We start from the raw sequence: 21,743 nt of genomic DNA on the forward strand, positions 1-21,743 counted from the left end.
TTCTACTTTATTCTTGAAGATTTTGGATCATGTTGATGATAAAGTTTTAGAACCTGTGTAGTTTTTCAGCTCCGACTGTGTGATGGTTTCTTACAGGAAGTGAAACAGTGTGTGTCAACATTTGTTTCACTTAAAGCTAAAATGCGATTTCAAGTAAGAAGAAGATAAAATTGCAGCTTTGTAGAAACAGGTTTCTTGCTGTTGCATTGCTTTTCCTCTGTATCTCAGCAAACGTCTTCACAGACCCAAAACCAACTACTGCTACTAGTTTTACAGCCTTCCCTCTTAGTCTGAAAAGATGTTATACATGAATCTTTTATTCTATCTTTGTTAAGTTAAGTACGATTTTGTGAATGGCATTGTTGACTGGTCAGTTACCATCTTTACTTCAATCAATAGCATCAATAGCTACTATATGTAATGCTATGAAATGACTTTGATTTCTGACTGAATTATAAATACAATATAGAAAATAGTTATAACTTTTAGCTTGTACTTCTGTGCACAAAGACAGCAGATCATGAATGCTGTTGTATTCTCTGTTAAGGCGTATTGCTCTCACTAATGCTTGAGAGTTACACAGCTTCATGTTTGATATTTTCCACACCTAGAATTTCATGTTCCTTACTATAAATGTATAAATACAAAGACTAGACTGTCACTGTCACAAGCTCAGTTTCAGGACCAGCTGCTGTGGCTTCATACTGCTCAAGAAGAATGGACAGAATGTTTCAACAAGCGACAGTGAACTCTAGTGGCCGTATGAATCATTTCAGGACCAGCTGTCCTCTTATTTATGAGGTCAGGATGAACAGATGCAACACATTTAAGACACAAGAAGTCACACATTATTTATATATTTATTCTTCTGACAATAAAGGCTCCTAATCATGCAGTATATCACTTCTGTTTTATGTTAACATAGTGAGGAAACAGATTTCATTTCTAGCAATTTGCTAAATTATGAGAAACTTTATTATTAAGATATTCACAGCACAGCTAACACAAACAAAACACCATGATGTAACTACAGTATACTGTATGTTAAGGCATTAGTACATTTTGTGAAAGATTTGTGCATCAACATTCTTATGCAGGATGCACAACATAGTCTTAGTGTTACTTCTTGCTAAAGCAATTACTAATCCCATTATAGAATATGCAATCGAATACATTGAGTACAATGGCTTCCAATCCTCTCAGAGGATTATCAGGATAAGATGTCATACCTGGTGCTGACCCCCCACCCACACACAAACAGCCTCCTGATGCTTTTCCACTGAGGTGAAAGAACGTGTGGACAGACAGGGCGACAGGTAGGAGAGTGGTTTTAACTTAAAAACATTAACCAAAGGAAAATTCTTGTATCTTAAAACACGTTTACTCATCACTTACTTTGCTCATGTGTTTCGTTCACTGCTTCATTCTTCAAAGCAGCACCAACAGGGTTAGTGCAGTGTTTTTATGGACCATGAACTTTTTCTTTTACAACAGTGCTTTTAGAGTTTTATACTAAATTACTTTTGCTGTTCTCTCTTTTAAAACATTTCCAGCAAAACATTCATTTTGCTGCTTCCGTAGTTAAATGTAATCATTTGGCAGATGCTTTTATCCAAAGCAACTTAGAAGTGACGTACAAGGCAAAGGCAGGGTAAGTGTGAGGAGGTCTTAGAGGAGGCCACAGCCGGGTCTCAGCATACCCGCACATGGAGGACAGCGATCTTACCATTACACTATCCCGTCGCTATTGAGTCGGTCATGTCTTTGGAAAGGTCACTCAGCTCATTTAGAAATCTAACATATGTTTGTGACACAATACACAAAATGTAGTGTGACCTTCATCTAGACTTTGTTTCAGCTCCTTCTGAGTCTTTCTTTTGACCCAGTTTACATTTGGTTCACATCTGGTTTTACAGAACCACCAACCGAGTCTGAAACCACCCTCTTCATCAGTGATGTGAGTGATTCTTGACTGAATCATCACGTTGATCTAAACTTCAACTTTTCTGTTTCCTGGACTTTTTTTAGCACTTTAATTCTCACACACCCTGAATTAAAGCCTACAACTCAAGCCCAACTCTGGTCTGGACCTCACTGTGCTGCTGATCCAGTTAAATAGTTGCTTAACACAAAGTCACTGTTGATAAAGAGCAAACAGAGAGCACAGGGTTTATTGGCTGTTCAGGATGAAGTGGCCGTCTGTTTTACTGATTTTTGTCTTGCTGACTGGCTGGTGTTTTCGAGCCTGACACGGTGGCCTCTGATGAACACGAGGATGTTGGACACGATGAGGACGTACATCCCAACATCCTCACAGAAACTAATGCAGATGTACTGGACATGAACTTCCACACAAGCAGAGACGTACCAGACACCAACCTTGAAACTAACTGGGATGTGCCAGACTTAAACAAGGACAACTACGAGGATGCTGACTGGCATCCTCCTCCCTCCCTCACAGAATCACACAGTGACCTGCTCCCAGATGCCCGGGTGGTGACGCGCGGTGGCAGCACTGGGGTCGAAGGTGGCACCAGTCAAACCTTCAACCAGACTATTGGTAGTTCATCAGCTCAGTGTGGCGAGTACAGCAGCCAGCTGACGTCTAGCGGCCAGTGCCGTCTGATGGCAACTCTGCCCCCAGTGGGATCATCACAGAAACGTTGCCCGGACATGTTCCGCTGTACAGATGACGTCTCTTACTGGCTCCATGAGAACCAGAACAGAAAGGAGCAGCTGGAGGAGCTGAGGGAGACGATAACAGAGCTGCAGGAGGAACTGAGGAACCACCGGCATCAAGTCAAAGGCCTGGAGATGAAGGTAGACTGGAAGTTCACTGGTTGACAATGTAACTCCTGCTGAGGCAGGTTGTTCCAACACATTCTCATCACATCCCATAGTGACGCCTCCCAATAGGTGTCCCAGCACTGACACTGAAGGAGAATGAGTCAATTGACATCCTAAACTTCTTATACTGATGCTGAGGAGTACTTTTAGTGTCAAAATACACTGATGTGTAATGTTACACCTGTGGAAAGAGTTGACAAAACACAACACTCTCCTTCCTCTGTTTATCTCTCTGTCTTCGACACCCACTAAGTCGTCCTTAACCCTGACTGCTAACAGGATTAGCTGCATACGTCTTAGCCTTATTATTATGTTGTTTCTTGTTATTGATATTCTTCCAAATACAAGTATACAGAATTATACCATATAAAAGTAGTAGCCAAAAAGACATAACACAAGCTAAACTAGAGATTTCTTGAGAAATGTAACTTGTGTGAAGCAGAAGTCATCTAATGAAAACTGAAAAATGAATATGATTTATTGTAATTTTGCCCCCTTTAAAGTACATATTTAAATGACTATATAACTAAAATACTATAAATACAACGCTCCTACAGACCAAAACCTTCTTTTCTTGTCTCAGGGTGAAGAAAGTGTTGATGTAAACTCAACCTTCGACCAGAAGTTGCGGTCTCTGGAGCTGCGTCACGTTGAGGCCGACACGCTGCTCCATGTGCACGGGGCCCTGCTGTACGAGCTGCAGGTGCAGCTCCGTAACCTGTCAGCAGCCGTGCAGCACCTGAGCCGCAACACGGGTTGCTTGATCAATGTCATCAGAACTACACCACCACTCAGCATGCGAGACACTAAGCCACCAGGTACACATGCAACAAGACCACAGTAGTGCTGAGTTGCATTGTTCAAACTGTCACCTGGAACTTTTAACATGATCAGAACCGCTGCAGGTTTTTCAACATTTTATTTTATTTGAAGCTGAACTGCGATTTCAGATTAGTTTTAAAAATTGCAGCTTTGTAGAAACGGGTTTGTTGCCATCACATTGCTTTTCCACTGTATCTCAGCAAACGGCTTCACAGACCCAGTACTAACTACTGCCACTAGTTTTACAGCCCTCTGTCTCTCTGTCTGTCTGTCTGTCTGTGTCTCCCTCAGATGGACACTACCTGTCTTTCTGTCCAACAGACTGTGCGTCTCTGTATCATAATGGTGTTCGCCGTTCTGGTGTCTACACCATCGTCCTGTCACCAGGCGCCACCCTTCCTGTCTACTGTGACATGGACACTGAGGGTAAGACACACACTAAACACACAGATAGGTTCATAATGTGTGGGTGCACTAAAACAGTAATAGATGTAGAAACAGTGTCATCAATGCCTGTTTGGACAAAACACAGAGAAACCTTTCACTTTTAATTTATTAAACAAAAACTATTTTGACTATTAGTCTACACACTTCTTTTCATATGTAAACTGTTTTGGCCCCATCACCCAGTTCTACATGACACTGAACAACATCCATGGCTGAGGTAACCAGATTTCTGTGTGCATGCACCAGGTGGGGGCTGGACAGTGTTTCAGCGCAGACGTGACGGCTCAGTGAGTTTTAACCGTGGCTGGTCAGAGTACCGAGACGGCTTCGGTGAGCCACGAGGGGAACATTGGCTGGGCAACCAGGCCCTCCACCTGCTGTCCAACCAGGGCCCCTACAGCCTCCGCATTGACCTGCAGGACTGGAGCCACACCCACAAACACGCCCTGTACCAAAGTTTCAGGTAAACAGTGAGTCTGGAAGTAAAATCAGTACAAAGACAAGAGCATCACTCCTGATGGAACTTCTCTTTAGAAGAACATTCTTTTTGTTGAAGAAATCAACAAAAGAATGAGATGTTGTCATTCCAGGCTGATTCAAGAACAGCAGAAATGGCTTTTTAATGTGTAATAATGTGGCAAATCAACAGCTGCTGTCTAAAATATCTCCATCTGCTGCAGGATTGAGAGTGAGGAGAACCAGTACCGCATCCGTGTGTCTGGTTTCAGTGGCACGGTGGAGGATTCCTTCGGTTGGTACCACGACCAGCAGGGCTTCAGCACACCGGACACGGGCAACATCTGTGCCGAGATCAGCCACGCAGGCTGGTGGTTCCACCAGTGTTTCCAAGCCAACCTCAACGGTGTCTACTACAAGGTCACACGCAGGACACAGTGATACTGTCAGGAACATTTGTTTTACTAGGTCAGTGTTCAAACTGTGTTGTTTGTTCCAGGGGGGGCGCTACTCTCTGAAAGCTCAGAACCTTCTTGGGCCTGATGGCATCGTCTGGTTCTCCTGGAAGGATTCAGACTTCTACTCTCTGAAGGCGGTCACCATGATGATACGACCACGCAGCTTCAGGCCACGACTGTCACCGTAGGGTGATGAAGGTTTAACAGTTCTTCCCCGCGCCTACATCACCTGAGAACATGGAAAACACCCAGGCTTCACCTGATCTGAGAACTGGTTTAGATCAGGGGTGGACAGTTCCAGTCCTCAAGGACCACTGCCCTGCCTGTTTTCCAACTATCACTGCTCTACAGCTGCTGATTACCTGGATCAGGTGTGTTCACTCAATGAAAAACTGGTTGAACCCTCAAGGACTAAAAATGTATATAAACTGTTTTTGTTCAGTTTGGTTGATGGTGACTAGTCAGAGTTCACTCGGTCGGCTACAGATGTTCTAGTTCTCACAGACTGTAGATAAACTAGGATTATTCCAGTCAGTAAATGTTCAGATGAATATTCAGACATGTTTTCAATTATTTCAAATGTTACAGTGATATTATAACCAGGCATTTATTAGTTTTTATTAGCAGTTATTTGTTTCTGTGACTTCCTGTGGAGACAGTTGGAAAGTGTCAGTTTTGACCACAGCCAGCTTTTTGTACAATATGCAACAGCACTATGCAAATTATAACTACATATTAATTAAGTATTATCTTATAATCTAGCTTATAATGTATGATGTCCTCACACTGAAAACTCATCTGCATGTAAATGTAGGTGATATTTTAGTTGACAGCTGCTCAAATTCAAGTAGAACTGCTCACTGCTCTTTGTTTCTGTGTCGAGAAACACAAGGTCAACAGTAAATAGTTAGGATTTTGTAATATTTTGCAGTTAAACATGTCTCTGTACAGAACACACACAATTTTCATTTCACATTTATTTATTAGAATAATTACAGGTATCGTTTAATCTACAGTCACCAACCTCCTAAAACTGACTACTAAAGAATCAATTCTCACTGCACCTGCACAGGTGTTACCTCCTCAGTGATAATACTAACATATTTTACAATATGAGTTCAGTCAGGCTTCTGCAGTGCTGCTGTTGTGTGGTTGGAATAGTTTCCCCTCAGACTGTGATGGTGCTGGCCCCAGGTGGTGGAGAGTGTTTATGTGGGGCGCTCTCTAGGGCGGGTGACAAACTGCCACCACAGAGGAGGAAGGTCACCCTCCTTACGGGCAGGAGGGAGGGCCTCGTTCTTGGGGCCAGTGGCCGGAGTCTCAGACATCAGCTGGGTGACCTGGAAGCAGACAAGAGAAGACAAGGACTTCAATCCCAAAACAATACTAGAAGTGACATATTCATGAACTAATTTCCAGAATCCCTTCTTTAATGTTAGAAAGATGTGTGGTGACCAGTAATTTAATTTCTCTCTCAGTTCAGTGTACATTGGAGCTCATATAGGAGATAATATGTTCTGGTGGTATGAATGACACAGGTGTAGTACACAGCCCACCTCTTTGTCCCAGCTCTGCATTCTCAGTTTCTTCCACTGCTCCCTCTTGGAGAAGTAATCAGGGTACATGGCCTTCTCTGAGGGGTGCCAGTGGTCCAGCACCCATTCTGGGACCTACACGACCAAAATAGAGCTTAGAACATTCAACAAAATGTAATCTAATGGGAAATTAATATTTTATAGTCACACAATCTCACCTTGTAGCACTCATATCTCTCATACGAGGTTCCTCCAGGAGAGTCAGGGAAGATGTAGGGCTGTGGATGTTGGTTGGCCCAGAACTCCTCCTCTCCCGCCTTCAGCATCTTGGTGGCCTTCACCATGTCCTTCTCATCTTTGCTCTCATCAAAGCGAGCACGCAGCATGCAGGCATAGAACCGGTACTTGTCTCTATAATGGAAAAACACCACAACATGTGATTTCTTTATTCACACTACAAACTGGAACAGGAGAGTGTGGAAGGTCTGTTGAAATAACACGGAGGTAACATGACTATATTGTATATTTACATTAGTTTTATTCATATACAGTATCACACTGCTAGTTTCCACCTCGTTAGGAAAAAGTTAATGCTTTTAATCCTGGAAGTTCAGTTTGCTAGTTCCAGCTTTTCAGAGGAGACCAGTTTATTCAGTACATCTAGCGAAAGGTAAAATTGTCTAATACAAAAGTTCTGCAGCAGATTCTCATTCATCAAGGTGACAATGTCTGAAATTAGATATATAGATAGACAGTTAGATAGATAGATAAATGAAACGTGCAGGACCGAGTTGAAATCTGCAAACTTTAACATAACAAGTAACAACACAACAGCTGCCACCTCTAAGTGCATCTAAACTGAGAAATGTCAGTTAAATTATGAATGAGGAAACATTTTTCTATTTCCATTTATTAGGCCCTGACAAGTGTTCTGGATATTATGTCCCATATTATTATGATGTGATGCGACTACTCATTGATTCCGACGCTAGCTGGCGCCAGATCAATAACTGCGGCTCTGACCAAAACAACAACTAGATCAAGCTGTTAATAAGTTAAAAGACTCGGGAACATGTTGGTGTTTTGATGCGGGCTTGACGAACATTTGCTGATTTAGGAGTGAAAACGTTAAACGACACGAATAACTGACCTAGCTAGCAGCTAGCTTAGCTGTTAGCTTAGCAGAGCAGCAAACTCACTGCGCTACAGCAGCAACACTTTAAACCTAAGTTACTACAATTCTCCACCGAGCTTCAATGAAAACAGCTCTTCTTACCGAAATATGCACCATGACTCGAGGTGTCTCAATGATTTCTTATAAAGCCGCAACACTTTCTGCTGGTGAGTAAGATAAGCAGCGGCCATTTTCACCGTCCTGTCACCTTCTCCCGAGCAGCGCGGAGGATTCTGGGACTTTGTGGCGTTTGGATGTCGGTACCGTAAACGGTCACAAAATGCGCACACACATTTTATTTATTTTATTTATTTTGTAGACTTCAGACTCCAGAGCATAAAATGTCAGCTGATTAATTGATAATACATTTGTTAGTATTAAGTGGAAACAAATTAAATATAATAGTTGATTCTTTAAGGATACAACACAATTAGTCTAATAAATAACTAATAAATAAGATAAGATAAAGCTTTATTGTCATTGTACAGTCACACTTGGTCCAACAGTACAACGAAATTGCAAACTGTCCCACATTGGTGCAAGGAGAGAGTAGAAAACAACATAATAATAATAAAACAGCTTACAATAACCTTTCATACAAAAAGTATTTAAATATATATACATATATTCATATATATATATATATATACACAATTATATATACAAATATACACATGCACACCAGCTGTATATACAGAATATACAATCTACATTCTTCTAGAAAAACTAAACCAGATGTGTGTGTGTGTTCATGAGGGCTATTGCTCTATTGTAGAAACTGTCTCTGAGTCTGTTGGTCCGTGACCTCAGCACCCTGAGTCTTTTTCCAGAGGGCAACCATTTAAACACCCGGTGTCCCGGGTGTGTGCAGTCTTTCAGGATGTTGCGTGCCCTCCTAAGACATCGGGTGCTGTAGAGGTCCTTCAGTGAGGGAAGAGGGTAGCCAATGATCTTTTGGGCAGTGTTTATGAGCCTTTGTAGAACCTTTTTTTGTGCCATGGTGCAGCTTGAAAACCACACGGAGATGCAGTATGTTAGCACACTCTCAATGGAGCAACGGTAGAAGGCAACCAGCAGCTCTCTCTTCAGGTTGACCCTCCTGAGGATCCTCAGGAAGTGAAGACGCTGTTGAGCCTTTGTTATTACCTCTGCGGTGTGGGTGCAGATAAATGTTGAGGTGTGGGATGGACATATTCATATATATATATATGATTTCATTTTATATTTTATACACTCCAGATACAGATGATTGTTAAAGGTTAAGTTATACAAGAAGACATTAAATATTGTTGTAAACTGCATCTTCTGTGGTTTTCCACCAATACAAATGTCCATTTAACTTGTAAATAAACCTCATCATTTAACGACTTTAACAGACAGTGTGTCCTACTCTGCAGGAACATCTGCTTTGCTTTTAATTTTTAAAGAGTGATTAAACTATATTAACACATGATTGACAGTAAACCTGCAGTTTGGGGGTATTATATTTATCTGCTTTACTCACCATCTGAAGTTAAACACTTAATGAACCAGCTGTCAGCTTTGCTGTGTCTCTCTGCTGCGGTCATTACGGTATTGCAGCATTATGGGATGGCTGAGAGCTGCATGTGTTCTTCTTTTCAGAAGCTTTGCTCTTACAGCCATGGCTCAGCCCAAATTCATTGGTAAGACACTGGTTTAATGTTGGATAAGAGATAACGAGAAGCTGCAAGACGCTGTTAGCTGTTAGCTGTTAGCTGCTGCAGCTGTTCATCAACCCAACAGGCTGCATGTTTAGTTAGCATGGGAGCTAATGAGTTAGCCTGCTGGAAATGACAACACAGCAGCTACAGAGCTCATCAGTTCAGTTTATACAGTATTACTACTATTAATACTGTCAGCAGCTGCTACAGAGAGTCAATCCCTCTACTTTCTCTGTTAATTATCAAAAAATGAGTCACACAGGACATTTGGACCCTTTACCATGGCTGCATCCTGTGTAGTTATAGGACTACAGGGAAATATAGTTATAAATGTTTCAGTTCAATTCACCCCTTCTCCAGATATCGGTGTGAACCTGACAGATCCCATGTTCAGAGGGCTCTACAGAGGGAAGCAGAAACACGACGGTGAGAATCTCCATCTGTGTTAATGTAAAAACATCTGTGAGCTGTGGAGATGAAGTTAGTCTGAGATCAGCTGTGATTTTCTGACAGATGACTTTGATCAGATCATCGACAGGGCTCTCAGAGTCGGAGTGGAGAAGGTAAGCCAGATTCATTTTAAAGTTTAATGGTGATGCTGTCTACTAGGCCGGTGTTTCTGCCAAATCGTGCATTTGAAACGTGACATCTGTTGCTTTGATGCAGTTTATGATCACAGGGGGAAACCTGGAAGACAGCAAGGAGGCTGTGAAGCTGGCTGAGACCAGAGGTAAGGATGATATATAAATAAATACATGTTGTTAACCACGGTGGAGTGTGTTTTTTTATTCATCACGTTTCCTCCTTCGCTCCGTTACAGATGAATTCTACTGCACAGTCGGCTGCCATCCCACTCGCTGCAGTGAGTTTGAGCAGAATGGAGAATCTCAGTACTTGTCTGGACTGAGGGATCTGGCAGGAGCACACAGAGGAAAGGTGGTGGCCATCGGCGAGTGTGGTCTAGGTACAAAGATATACAACACACACTCATGGAAACAGACATTCACATTAATATATAATATAAAGTCACTCACAACAGGGTTCCCTCCCCTGAGCCCGATTCCAGACTGTCCATACAAAGTACTCAGTAGTATAAATACTCTAATGTGCTGTGTCTTATCTTTCCAGATTTTGACAGGTTGGAATTTTGCCCAAAAGAGACTCAACTCAAGTACGTTTATTTGCCTCTAATCTCTCTTTTCAGCCACCTGGTGGCAGCAGAAACGAGCTGTAGAAATGACCTAAATGTATGATGACCTGGCTTTTTCTACATGCAGCAGTTACAGAACATTATTAAATTGCAATCATAGTTGTTTGTGGCTGCCTTTACTGTTTTTAAGTTGCTTTACAGACCTAAATATTTGTATTATCAGGAAATTGATTTAATGATTAAATATTATCTGTTGCCAAAAAGTGAGAAAAATGCCTAACATGAGGGATTCATCTCAACCTTCCTCCCGTGTCTTGCAGATACTTTGAGAAGCAGTTTGATTTGGCAGAAGAGACGAAGTTACCCATGTTCCTCCACTGCAGAAACTCCCATCAAGAGTTCATAGGTGGGTTTATCAACCTCTCCGATTCATGAGGGGACTTTATTTTTAGACCAGGCTTTTTACTGTGTCTCTGTTTCCACAGACATCATGAAGAGAAATCGTGACCGATGTGTTGGAGGAGTGGTGAGGATTTTATTTGATACTATTCCCTGAGTTAACTGTTAATAATACAATAATAAACACAATCGGCTTGTAATAATAGGGAATTAAAACTGCAACTCTGATTCCTTTGTTGGTTAATTTTTTTTCCCAAAGTTGTTGCATCACTCTCTGCGGTTCTCAGCTGTGTTCCTTCTCCATTTGCTTTGTGCATTATATATATGAGTACTGAATGAGATAAGTAAAATAGAAATAGAAAATGAATTTAGAATCCAGCTGAACTGTTTCTATTTTGTTTAAGGTGCATTCATTTGATGGGACTGCAGAAGATGCTGCTGCCCTCGTTGATCTGGACCTGTACATTGGAATAAATGGATGGTGAGAGAATATTGAAATTTCAGTTCTTATCCTGACTAGAGACAGTGATGTGGTCTGAATTTAGGATAAGACAAAACAGTTTGTGTATCCACTGTTTATTATTTTAATGACTTAAGGAAACTGTTGCTGTTTTAACTTTGTTATTGTCTGTGAATAAAGCAGTCATAAATACGTTATGTTATTTAAAATGTTTTAGGTTTCTGTACATGTTGATGGATTGAATTGATAAACATATTTTTGGTGTAAAGGTAGAAAAATAGTTTTAGGAGACTTTTAACTTGTCCAATTTTAAAAAGATTCATCCAGTTCTCAGCCCCTTTCCTGTTTATAACTAAACAAATGTCATTTTTGTTCATTGCAGTTCTGTTGAAGTTGATTATTTTCTTTGATTAAACCTGACACACCAACCTATGAAACGTAGCTCTGTGAAATAGCTAAATGCTCCACAAGGCCACCTCCGTTTTAAACATCATTCATCATTCAAAGTGTATTTTACCATTAACTTTAAATGTTCTTTATTTGTTTTCAGTTCTTTGAAAACAGAGGCCAATATAGAAGCTATGAAGTCTATTCCCACTGAGAGACTCATGATAGAAACAGGTGAGCTGCAGCCACTTGACTGTAATACAGAATAAGGGTTGTTGAATGTATCCAGAAAAGACTGGCTGCCATATTTCTACAACCATTTTCCAACATAAGCTACTTTTCTGCCTTTGTATATATCACATATCTGAACCATTAAACTCCAGGTTTTCCTTCTTAATGTTCTAATAATTATACTGAATAACTATTGTATGATGTTTCGAGCATCACACTGTTGTAGTGAATTTATTTCTGCCTCTTCCTTCTCCAGATGCTCCGTGGTGTGGTGTGAAAAACACTCACGCAGGCTCCAAATATGTTAAAACCACATTTCCCACCAAGAAGAAATGGGAAGCAGGACACTGTTTAAAAGACCGGAACGAGCCCTGTCACATCATGTGAGTGGAGTTGGTCATACATGCAGCTATTACAAACAGACCTCCATTTCCCCACACAATCATACCCACCTGCTCAGGTTAGCAGTGACTCGATCTCCTGTCTGACAGCAGTTAGTCTGTGGGGAAAACTGTTTTTACAATTAATGTGAAAAGAAATAAATGAACCATTTCGGACATAGTGACTGAACAAAGATCAGCTGTTCAGAATGTAAATAGGAACCTGAAATGATAACGAGGCCTCTTTAAACTCTGCAGTTGTCATGTGGATAAGCTCTAAATGTTAGAAGCTAATGTTCTGATTTAAATGATTGTGTCTTACAGACAAGTTCTGGAGGTGATGGCAGCAGCGAGGGGAGAGGACCCGCTGGAGCTGGCTGACACAATCTACAACAACACCATCCAAGTTTTCTTTAGCTCTAACTGATGTTCGACCACCTTTAACCTCACATGGCCTTATTTTACTTTTTACGCCTGATGAATCCTCTTTCATCAATGTGTGTGTGCGTGTGTGTGGTTCTAGCAGTTTGAATAACCAATAGGCTTAAGAGTAAAAAATCTTGCTGTATGTGTCTTCTTTTTAAAATAAATAATTTATAAATATACCTGTTTAATTCTGTAAAACGTTTTTTGACTCTGAGAAAGGTAACACTTGAACCATATTGAACATTTTTACATCCATTAAATGTACTTTTATTGATCTGACTGATCTATTTCGTTGTAGAATATCTGTTTTAAATATAAAATATAATTATATTTTAAAATATAAAACGTGTTGCAGCAGGTAAGCGTCAGCGTGCGTCAGGTAAACGTCAGCGTACGTCAGGTGCCACACCCTCTGACGCTGGAAGTTACGTCACGACAGCCGAGCAACTTCTGCGGTAACCCAAAGCAACGGAGCGATAGGAACAGCCGGTTTTTATTTATGAACAGTTTCTGAACTAAGAATGTGGACGTTCAGAGGTGGAGAACCGTGAGGAGTCACGACCAGCAGCATCTCCCACACCGACCTGAAGCAGCTACAGGAGGTGGATCTGTGCCGACATGGTGGACGCTAGTTAGCAGCTTCTTAGCCAGCGTCAACGTTACGGAGTGAAGGCAACGAGAACCGGACGGCTGGAGGCACCTTCAGGGGGGGTTAACTTATTTTAATGGTACATGGATAACCGGGGCTCCCCGGGACTGTAGCCCCCCCAACTGCAGCCGTATGGCGTCCACTCAAGCCCGGATAGGCCAGCAGGCCTTAGCGGTGCTGGATGTGGCTCTACGAGTTCCCTGTATCTTTATTATCGACGCCATTTTTAACTCTTATTACGACCCTGGTTCGGGATGGGCCGGGGCGATGGGGAACGTGCTGGTCAGAGTCCTGGGTAAGTATTTAAACATGTTACAGTCCGAAACTGGAGCTACGAGCCCATCTGACAGTCAGCTAGCTGGCTAGCTAACAGTGAGTTAGCCGAGGTGTCTGTCAGCTGTGTGCAGCGATGTCACCTGTCAGATCGACCAAAGCGGATTTAGACAGCAGCAGGGACATCATCAGAAGCCTCCTCGGTCTCACACGGCCTCACTAGATGTAGTCCAGCCTAATTCAGACTGCTTTGATGCAAGCAGCTCGCTATGTGGTGCTCGCTAGCTGGCTAGCCGCTAACGTCAGGTAATGTTGTCTCAGGTGTGTCGGTGTCTAAATCCCCGCCGGTGAAGTTTGTTTGAGCTGAACCCCAATAGAACTTAATTCTGAACATCAGTCGTCTCCAGAGATGAGACAGCAGACCCTCAGCTTCACCCCAACCCAACCCAACCCTGACCACGACCTGTGAACACCTGTACATATAGTTTAACGGGACTGAAGTGTGTAATCTGATGAAGTGACCGTACAGGACACGGTGGCAGCAGGTCAGCATGTGAAAAACAGTTTAAAACCAGATTCCAGCCTCTCAGAACTGATGATCTGCAGCTTGTCATCATTGTAAGCTGAACCTTTGGACCTTTCTGAACTAAACAAACATTTGAATCCAGACAATCATCCTAAAGTAATATTGGGGGGTTAGACTGCAGCTGTAATCTCAGCCATGGTCTGTTTAATTCATTAAAAATTAGTTAATTAATCAGGTGCTGTCTGGTGGCAGCTAATCCAACTAAATCAAATCAGTGAATTCAGTCGTTTGTCAAACAAAGTTGTGCAAAATAATGTGGAGATATCACCAGGATTTGCAGATTTTCTTTGTCACATCACTTTAAACCGACGGTTTTATGAGATCTTCAGTTCACTGGAATAGTTTGACAGTTTGTTCATGTGTATAGTCTCAAAAATTAATCAGTTATTCACAAATGTTGCTGCAGAATTCATTTTAGAGTAATAACCAACTGGGCTGCAGTTATTAATTCATTTGCCAAAGCTTAAGTGATATTAATATTACAAGTTAAAGTCATATTCATATACTATGTAGAAACATGAAGTTCAGATACTTGGGCCTTGTTTGCGTTTTTGCTTTCAGTTTTATTTTACTGACCGACCTGTCATAACACACTTATTTGAAACAGCAGTTTAATCACATGAATGCCGTACATTTTCATTTTGTGAGTCACTTGATGGGAATAACTTAAGCTTTTTATTCTAAGGTGAGTTTTGTCATATGCAGAAAACAACTGATCGCAGACAGATTACAAGCAGGTTACATAAGTCTCTGTTAGTACAGTTTGTAAACCTTTGGACTGCTCAGACCCATGAAAGTCGTCCTGCCGTTAGCCAATAGCTCTGGGTTTGGAGAGGCTAGGGGCCAAATAAAGCACAAAGTGGGTCAGCCAACTGGCTCATGTTTCTTCAGTCCACTCTCTTTATATATAGTACTAACACACACACACAAACAAACACCTAGGCATGTTTACCTAAAATAAAACTATAAACAAAACACTGAGAAAGTGCCAGTAAGTGGTCTGAACTTAAGTGTTTGAATAGAAATCGTGTCTGATTAATTTCAAATGTTTCCTTTAAACAACAAAGTTTATCAACCTAAGTCCATTTAGTCAATGACCTCTTTACAGAGCAGGTCCAAGGTCAGCGCTGTCCCTGATTAAAGCTCCTCAGTTAGAGCTAAATGTTGTTTACAGTGCATGTTCTTGTTTCTGTCGCTTCATACTTTAATTTTACTACATTTCAGAAACACTGTACTTTTATGTTTTCACTATAATTACTGGTTATTTTTTGTAATCAGATTAATATTACACATTTATGTTTAGTATTTTGTGTTAAGGCTTTGAAGCATGTGCATGAAGAGTTTATATAAAGTCCTAATTTAAACCTAAAAAGCTTTTAAGAAACCGGGTAAAACTCGACTAAGACAAACACTAAATTAATAATCTGTCAGCTGGTAAATAAATAACAATTATAGTACAGATTAGATTATTAAGCTTTGTCTGGCTCAGTCAGCATGGAAACAAAACAAGTGATAGAAATTAAACAGGTTGCAGGATTAGAGCCACGACGTCTGGTGCAAAGACCACTGTTGAACAAAGGTGGTGATATTTGATATACATTTTACCCCCTTGTCGTGGTGATTGACTGGGTCCTGCCTAACAGTTCTGTCGTTTTTATTGGTTCTGGAGCTGTGCTTTTATTAGTGATATCCAAGAAAAAGCAGGTGCAGGCTGGACTATTGTGGAAGACTGTTTTATCATTTGTGGATAGAAGCTTTGTTTACTTGTATTCTTCATCTCATAATTGGTCATTTTTCACTTGTGATTTGTGACGCAAACCCGTGACTCTGCTCTACGGCGAGACATCAGACAGACTTCTGTTCATTTTCTAGTCTGTGTGATTGGAAATCATGTACTCTGACTGTGTCTTTGTTGTGTCCCAGGCGTTCTCATCTCTACCGTTGTGCTGCTGCTCTCCCAGAAAGCCTTGTTCAAGTTCTACACCCTCTTCTTTGCTGTTCTGCTCGGCATGGCGGCGACCCTCATCAACTACTACGCCACCTCCCACATAGACTTCTACAGCGCCTACTACAAAGCGGCGCTGGGCTTCAGGTTGCTACCCAGAAACGGGCCAACGCTGTGGCTGGGCATGGCTGCAGTCCAACTAGTTTTTGGTGTAGGCTACGTGTTCCTGCTCAACCTCCAGTCAGTATTTGCCGCACTGGTGGTCCTGGACATCATGATCCCTCTGTGGGGACTGATGATTGAGTTGCCTGCAGATGTTAGACATATGGTGGCCATGTTCTCAGGCCTGGCGCTGGCTCTGAACACAGCCGTGTGTCTGGCCATGAGGCTTAAATGGTTCTACTACTCATGTCGGTACGTCTACCTGCTCGTACGGCACATGTACAGGATCTACGGACTTCAGCTGCTGCTAGAGGACACATGGAAGAGGATCCGGTTCCCTGATGTGCTGCGTGTGTTCTGGCTGACCCGGGTCACTGCCCAGGCAATGATCCTGGTCTATGTGGTGCGGGCAGTGAGGAGGGAAAGTGGAGATGCCACAGGCAGAGCCACTGATGGGAGCTCTGACTCTCAGGTGAGATTGTAACTGGACTAATTGTAATTAAACTTATTGGTAATAAGACCCCAAAAATGCTGGCACCACTACAAAAACCATAGTCTGTAGATAAAGTATAGAGGGAGTTTTATGTAATTATGACGTGTCCCTGTGTGACTGTAATATTTTCAGGGTTACCTGTTGAGCTGGGATGTTTTCTGGGACCTGACGAGTAACCTTATCATCTCTGGCTGTGACTCTACGCTCACTGTGCTGGGGATGAGTGCCGTCATCTCCTCTGTCGCTCACTACCTTGGCCTCAGCATTCTGGCTTTCATAGGTACAACTGTGTCTGTGTGTTACACATGTACAAGTCCACATTATAACAACAGGCCTAAAGTCCGGTATTTTGTCCCCTTTTGGCCTCCTTAGGTTCCACAGAGGAGGAGGACAAGCGCTTAGGCTTTGTGGCTCCTGTTCTGTTCTTCATCCTGGCTCTGCAGACCGGCCTGAGCAGCCTAGACCCAGAGGAGCGCCTGGTACATAACATTACAAGATTCTTTTTCCCTACTTACCTTGACATCTCTTAACATCTTGCTGATGAAATATTCGTGGATTATAGTTTATTATCTCAGTGACTGAGAGCCTCTCCTGCTTCGATCCTAAGGTCCGTCTGAGCCGAAACATGTGCCTTCTGCTGACGGCCATCCTGCACTTCATCCACGGCATGACCGACCCTGTCCTGATGTCCCTCAGCGCCTCCCACGTCTCTTCTTTCCGGCGCCATTTTCCCGTCTTGCTGGTGTCTGTGGCGCTGTTTGTGCTCCCAGTGGTACTCAGCTACGCCCTCTGGCACCACTACGCACTCAACACGTGGCTCTTTGCTGTCACTGCCTTCTGTGTCGAGCTCTGCCTCAAGGTGAAGTCTTGTCACTCTGGTGGTTTAATCAGTCAGTGGTTTAATGATTTAAACCATGAAGTTGTGATGTGCTTCATCCAAGCAGTTAATGTCAGACAATTAAGTTTCCTAAAAATCCATGGTCGTCATGATGTGTGCTTACATACAGAACAGTAAGTAGATGCGTTTTGATGTACACACACACTACAGGTATCTACCTTTACTTGGAAGCAACATCTAAGATCAGCAGGAACGTTGCTAATGTCTTACAGTGAATGCATCCTAGTGTGTTGTTCTGTGTAAATAACATAATATATTCTGCTCTCTTCCCTCCCTGCAGGTGGTGGTGTCACTGACGGTCTATGGCCTCTTCATGGCTGATGGATTCTCCAACGTCCTGTGGGAGAAGCTGGACGACTACGTCTATTACGTGCGCTCCACAGGCAACATCATCGAGTTCCTATTTGGTGTGATTATGTTTGGAAATGGCGCCTACACCATGATGTTCGAGTCAGGCAGCAAGATTCGTGCCTGCATGATGTGCCTGCATGCCTATTTCAATATTTACCTGCAGGCCAAGAACGGCTGGAAGACCTTCATAAACCGGCGTACAGCTGTAAAAAAAATTAATTCCCTTCCAGAGATGCGTGGGGACGAGCTGAGGGATATTGAGGACGTCTGCGCCATCTGCTACCAGGAGTTTTCCACTTCAGCCCGCATCACACCCTGCCACCACTACTTCCACGCGCTGTGCCTGAGGAAGTGGCTCTACATTCAGGACACGTGCCCCATGTGCCACCAGAGAGTTTACGTTGAAGAGGAGAGCCGAGACAGAGCCGCCTTTTCCAACAATAACGGTGGCTACGCAGCGCCGCAGGACGCCGCTGCCGCAGCCCCACCAGCTTTGGGGGACAACCAGCGTGGACAGGCTGCTGCAGAGCTGCCAGCTGAAGGAGGTGCTCAGGCTGCAGGAGGACAGGGGGAGCTCGACAATGAGCTGCTGGAGGACAACGACAGCATAGAGTATGACGAAGAGGAGTGGGGGACTCAAAATGGCAACACGCCAATAGAAGAAGATTATATTAATGACGACACAGACTCCACTGAGGACTGATCTTTAAAAAAAAACATATATCTCTATTATATTTAAGTAAAAAAAAAAATAAAACACAACTTCAGCATCTTAATTTGTTTTTGGGAAAATGTCAGGGATATCATTCTCCTTCTCGTTTGATTTTGAGTTAGATTTAGATTTTACTCTAAAGGGCTTGTGGAAAGAGTAACTGCTGCTCTCATTCTCTGTGTGTGTGTCTGTGTGTGTTTGGGGCTGCATGATATAGACCAAGAACTCATGCCGTTTTTTTTTTTTTTTTTTTTTTTTTTTTTTTTATTTCCAATCTTATTTGAGATCCTGATATAAATCCTGCCCTTTGGGCTCAGCTGTCTCGACACAAGTTACTTCCCAAAGCCTCGAAGGCGATCCTCGTCAGTAAGTTCATGTACATCAGCTTGTTGATCAAGCTGTGGAAAGTAGATTATGTCACTTATGTAGCCCTATTGTATACGTGTGTGTAAGGATGTGTGATCATGTGAGTGTGCCTGCCGACATGTAATGTGCTTAGACGATGTCTTAAAAATGCAGTTTATGTTCCCTTGCAGTGAATTATAGGGAAAACTGTTTGATGACAAAACTGTGGAACGACTGAACACATTTGAGCTTTGATAAGTTTGCAGGTCAGGATTTAATGATTTTTCTGTGCTTCATTTTAAAACCAGCTTCCTCCTGGAGATTTGGAAGAATGCTTCACCAGTGTTGTACTTACTCTTTGTCAGGTCAGTTGAGTTTCAGTTCATCAGTTACTCTCATGATTCAGGCCTCACACGATGACCTGCAGATCGATCACAGCCTGAGTTTGTGTTTCACTCGTTAAACCTTTTTGTCCGTAACAAACATCGTCAGAATATTGCTGAATATTGCCGGGAGAGTGGAGCAGGTTTCTATCAGCTCTGCACCAACCAGAGGAAAACAGAGGTGTCTGCTTTCTAAAAAAAGTGACTTGCTACTGTAATGACTGATATACCTCTATCATTACTTACTACTGGTCCCTTGTGTGACCTTGCTTATATTTGTGTACGTTATTGTACATATAATAAAACAAACACGTGCACACTTTCTCCCTTAGGATAAGAGAAACATGTTTTCAAATGATTATTTTTTCCCCAATAATGCTACTTCCTGTTTGTCTCTCCACAGAGATCATCAGCATTTAGTTTGGCTAAATGCTTGTTTTTGATATGAAACCTGGTTTGGAGTTGTAGTAGAAGCCAAATGTAGAAATGTCCTGGGTTAAACTTTTATTTTTGGATGCACCTTTGGTAGTGTAACAAAAACACAGTATGAAAGGTGCCAGTTGTTTTGTCTGCAGAGACTTTAAAGTATTTGTTTCAAAAGGAAAAAAAGCACCATGATTTCTTTTATATGTTGGTTATTTGTCATCTTGTAAGAGCAGATGTCAGTCAGCAATGCACCTTTTTGTTTGTTTCTAATTACTGCTGCAGACAGGAGCAGTTCTCGTTCTGTCCAACCTGGGCAACAAACACGATGACCGCACCTTTCTGAAGGATCAAACTGTGTTTCTAGTCTCAGGGTCCTGCGGCAGGGCTGGAGGAGTACGTTCAATGTTCAATGCAATGAAAAATGTCCAGGAGCTGCAGGAAAATTCAGACAATTTCTGTTGCAGTAAACCTACGACTAACTGTTTCTTAAGTTGCAAAGACATTTCATACAGTGTGATATTTGTTGCAATGTGCTACAAGAAGCAGATGCTCAGTTCTGTTTTTCAGCAGTTCTTTTCTCCTCATCCATAATCTTTTAACTACTGTCCTGAAGTGGTTTAGGAGCCATGTTTTCACCTGTTTCTAAGGTACAGCTTGGCCAATACAGATCCCTCAGCAACTACAGAATTTGTATTTAAACGCTTTAAAGCACAACTCCTGAGTATTACACTGTTTAGACTTCCACAGCCTGAACGTCTTAAGGGTTTGACACAAACTCATGTTCATTACTGTTGTAATTACTGGCAGCAGAAAATAAGCTGCAATGAATCAGTTAAGTTCTTGATGAAAATGATGATAAAGAGATGGTGTTGTATTTGATTTGAAATCTGTTTTTGACATTGGTCAGATATGAAGGACTTTGACTATTAGACTGATTGTTGTGAATGCTTTCTAAAAGGGTAAACGTTGTTAATTTTGCCTTTTGTTTTAAAAAGAGATTTATGTAAATAAAATCATCTTTGATATTTCTTTTGGACAGAACCTCAAATATTACTAACATCTCTTTTTGTATGGATTTAACACAACTCTATTCATTACATGTTGTTGAATAGAAATCCATAGTAAAACTACAGTGACAAAGAAGATGACACTACGCAGAGGAGTCCAGGGCTCAGTGTGTGGAGATGCTGCTGGTTCTTTGAGCCTGCAGATGGGGCAATTTCACTATTTTTCTTGTCCAGGGTGCTCCCCGCCTCTCAGCTGGGATAGACTCTAGCATTCTGCGAAGAGGACAAGCTGTTAGGATAATAATCGGTTGATTCAGCAGGGATTCATCTTACAATTTGAAATGCCTCCAAACTGATATGTTAGGTTGTTTCACAGATTGAATTAAACCCATTTCACACAGTGTGACATGCAAATAACCTGCAAAATCTGTTGGCACCACAGGGCCTAGAGACTGAAAAAGGTGTACACTGTCTCACTACAGGAAATCTGGATCTGATTATGTAGTTAAAACGTGTTTATTTTTACTGATTATACATTTTATGTGTTTTGTTATTTGTGGAAACACAATTCTGAACACACTAGCTTAAGAGTAAGTAGGTGATCTGATTAACGTTTGCTGCATACATTTACATATTTCAAGATTAAAACCTCGGCTTTG

General features: G+C 41.9%; 3 protein-coding genes and 1 pseudogene across 4 annotated transcripts; 3 read left to right on the plus strand and 1 right to left on the minus strand.

Moving 5' to 3' along the window:
* The first annotated feature begins 2,186 nt into the window (after nt 1–2,186).
* Nucleotides 2,187–5,218, plus strand: LOC113155293 (annotated as a pseudogene).
* A 771-nt stretch (nt 5,219–5,989) lies between these two features.
* On the minus strand, nt 5,990–7,967 carry ndufb9 (NADH:ubiquinone oxidoreductase subunit B9). The gene is made up of 4 exons (XM_026349914.1): nt 7,842–7,967; nt 6,784–6,976; nt 6,587–6,700; nt 5,990–6,370 (listed from the first exon to the last, which is right to left on the minus strand). Exons 1-4 carry the CDS (start codon nt 7,928–7,930, stop codon nt 6,239–6,241), a joined length of 528 nt encoding a protein of 175 aa, XP_026205699.1. The 5' UTR covers nt 7,931–7,967; the 3' UTR covers nt 5,990–6,238.
* tatdn1 (TatD DNase domain containing 1) lies at nt 7,012–13,019 on the plus strand. 2 transcript variants are annotated; one of them, XM_026349913.1, is made up of 12 exons: nt 7,012–7,069; nt 9,782–9,847; nt 9,935–9,984; nt 10,088–10,151; nt 10,242–10,385; nt 10,550–10,592; nt 10,892–10,977; nt 11,057–11,097; nt 11,375–11,451; nt 11,981–12,051; nt 12,305–12,431; nt 12,753–13,019. In XM_026349913.1, exons 2-12 carry the CDS (start codon nt 9,808–9,810, stop codon nt 12,853–12,855), a joined length of 846 nt encoding a protein of 281 aa, XP_026205698.1. In that variant the 5' UTR covers nt 7,012–7,069; nt 9,782–9,807; the 3' UTR covers nt 12,856–13,019. The 2 variants fall into 2 exon arrangements, with proteins under 2 accessions (XP_026205698.1, XP_026205697.1); XM_026349912.1 differs by lacking the exon at nt 7,012–7,069 and adding an exon at nt 9,323–9,403.
* Nucleotides 13,020–13,278: 259 nt separating this feature from the next.
* On the plus strand, nt 13,279–21,104 carry rnf139 (ring finger protein 139). The gene is made up of 6 exons (XM_026348944.1): nt 13,279–13,798; nt 16,286–16,941; nt 17,095–17,242; nt 17,335–17,441; nt 17,570–17,821; nt 18,141–21,104. The coding sequence occupies exons 1-6, from the start codon at nt 13,636–13,638 to the stop codon at nt 18,912–18,914; spliced, it is 2,100 nt and encodes a 699-aa protein (XP_026204729.1). The 5' UTR covers nt 13,279–13,635; the 3' UTR covers nt 18,915–21,104.
* The last annotated feature ends 639 nt before the right edge of the window (nt 21,105–21,743 follow it).

Source organism: Anabas testudineus, chromosome 11, assembly GCF_900324465.2.
Source record: "Anabas testudineus chromosome 11, fAnaTes1.2, whole genome shotgun sequence".
Taxonomy (NCBI): domain Eukaryota; kingdom Metazoa; phylum Chordata; class Actinopteri; order Anabantiformes; family Anabantidae; genus Anabas; species Anabas testudineus.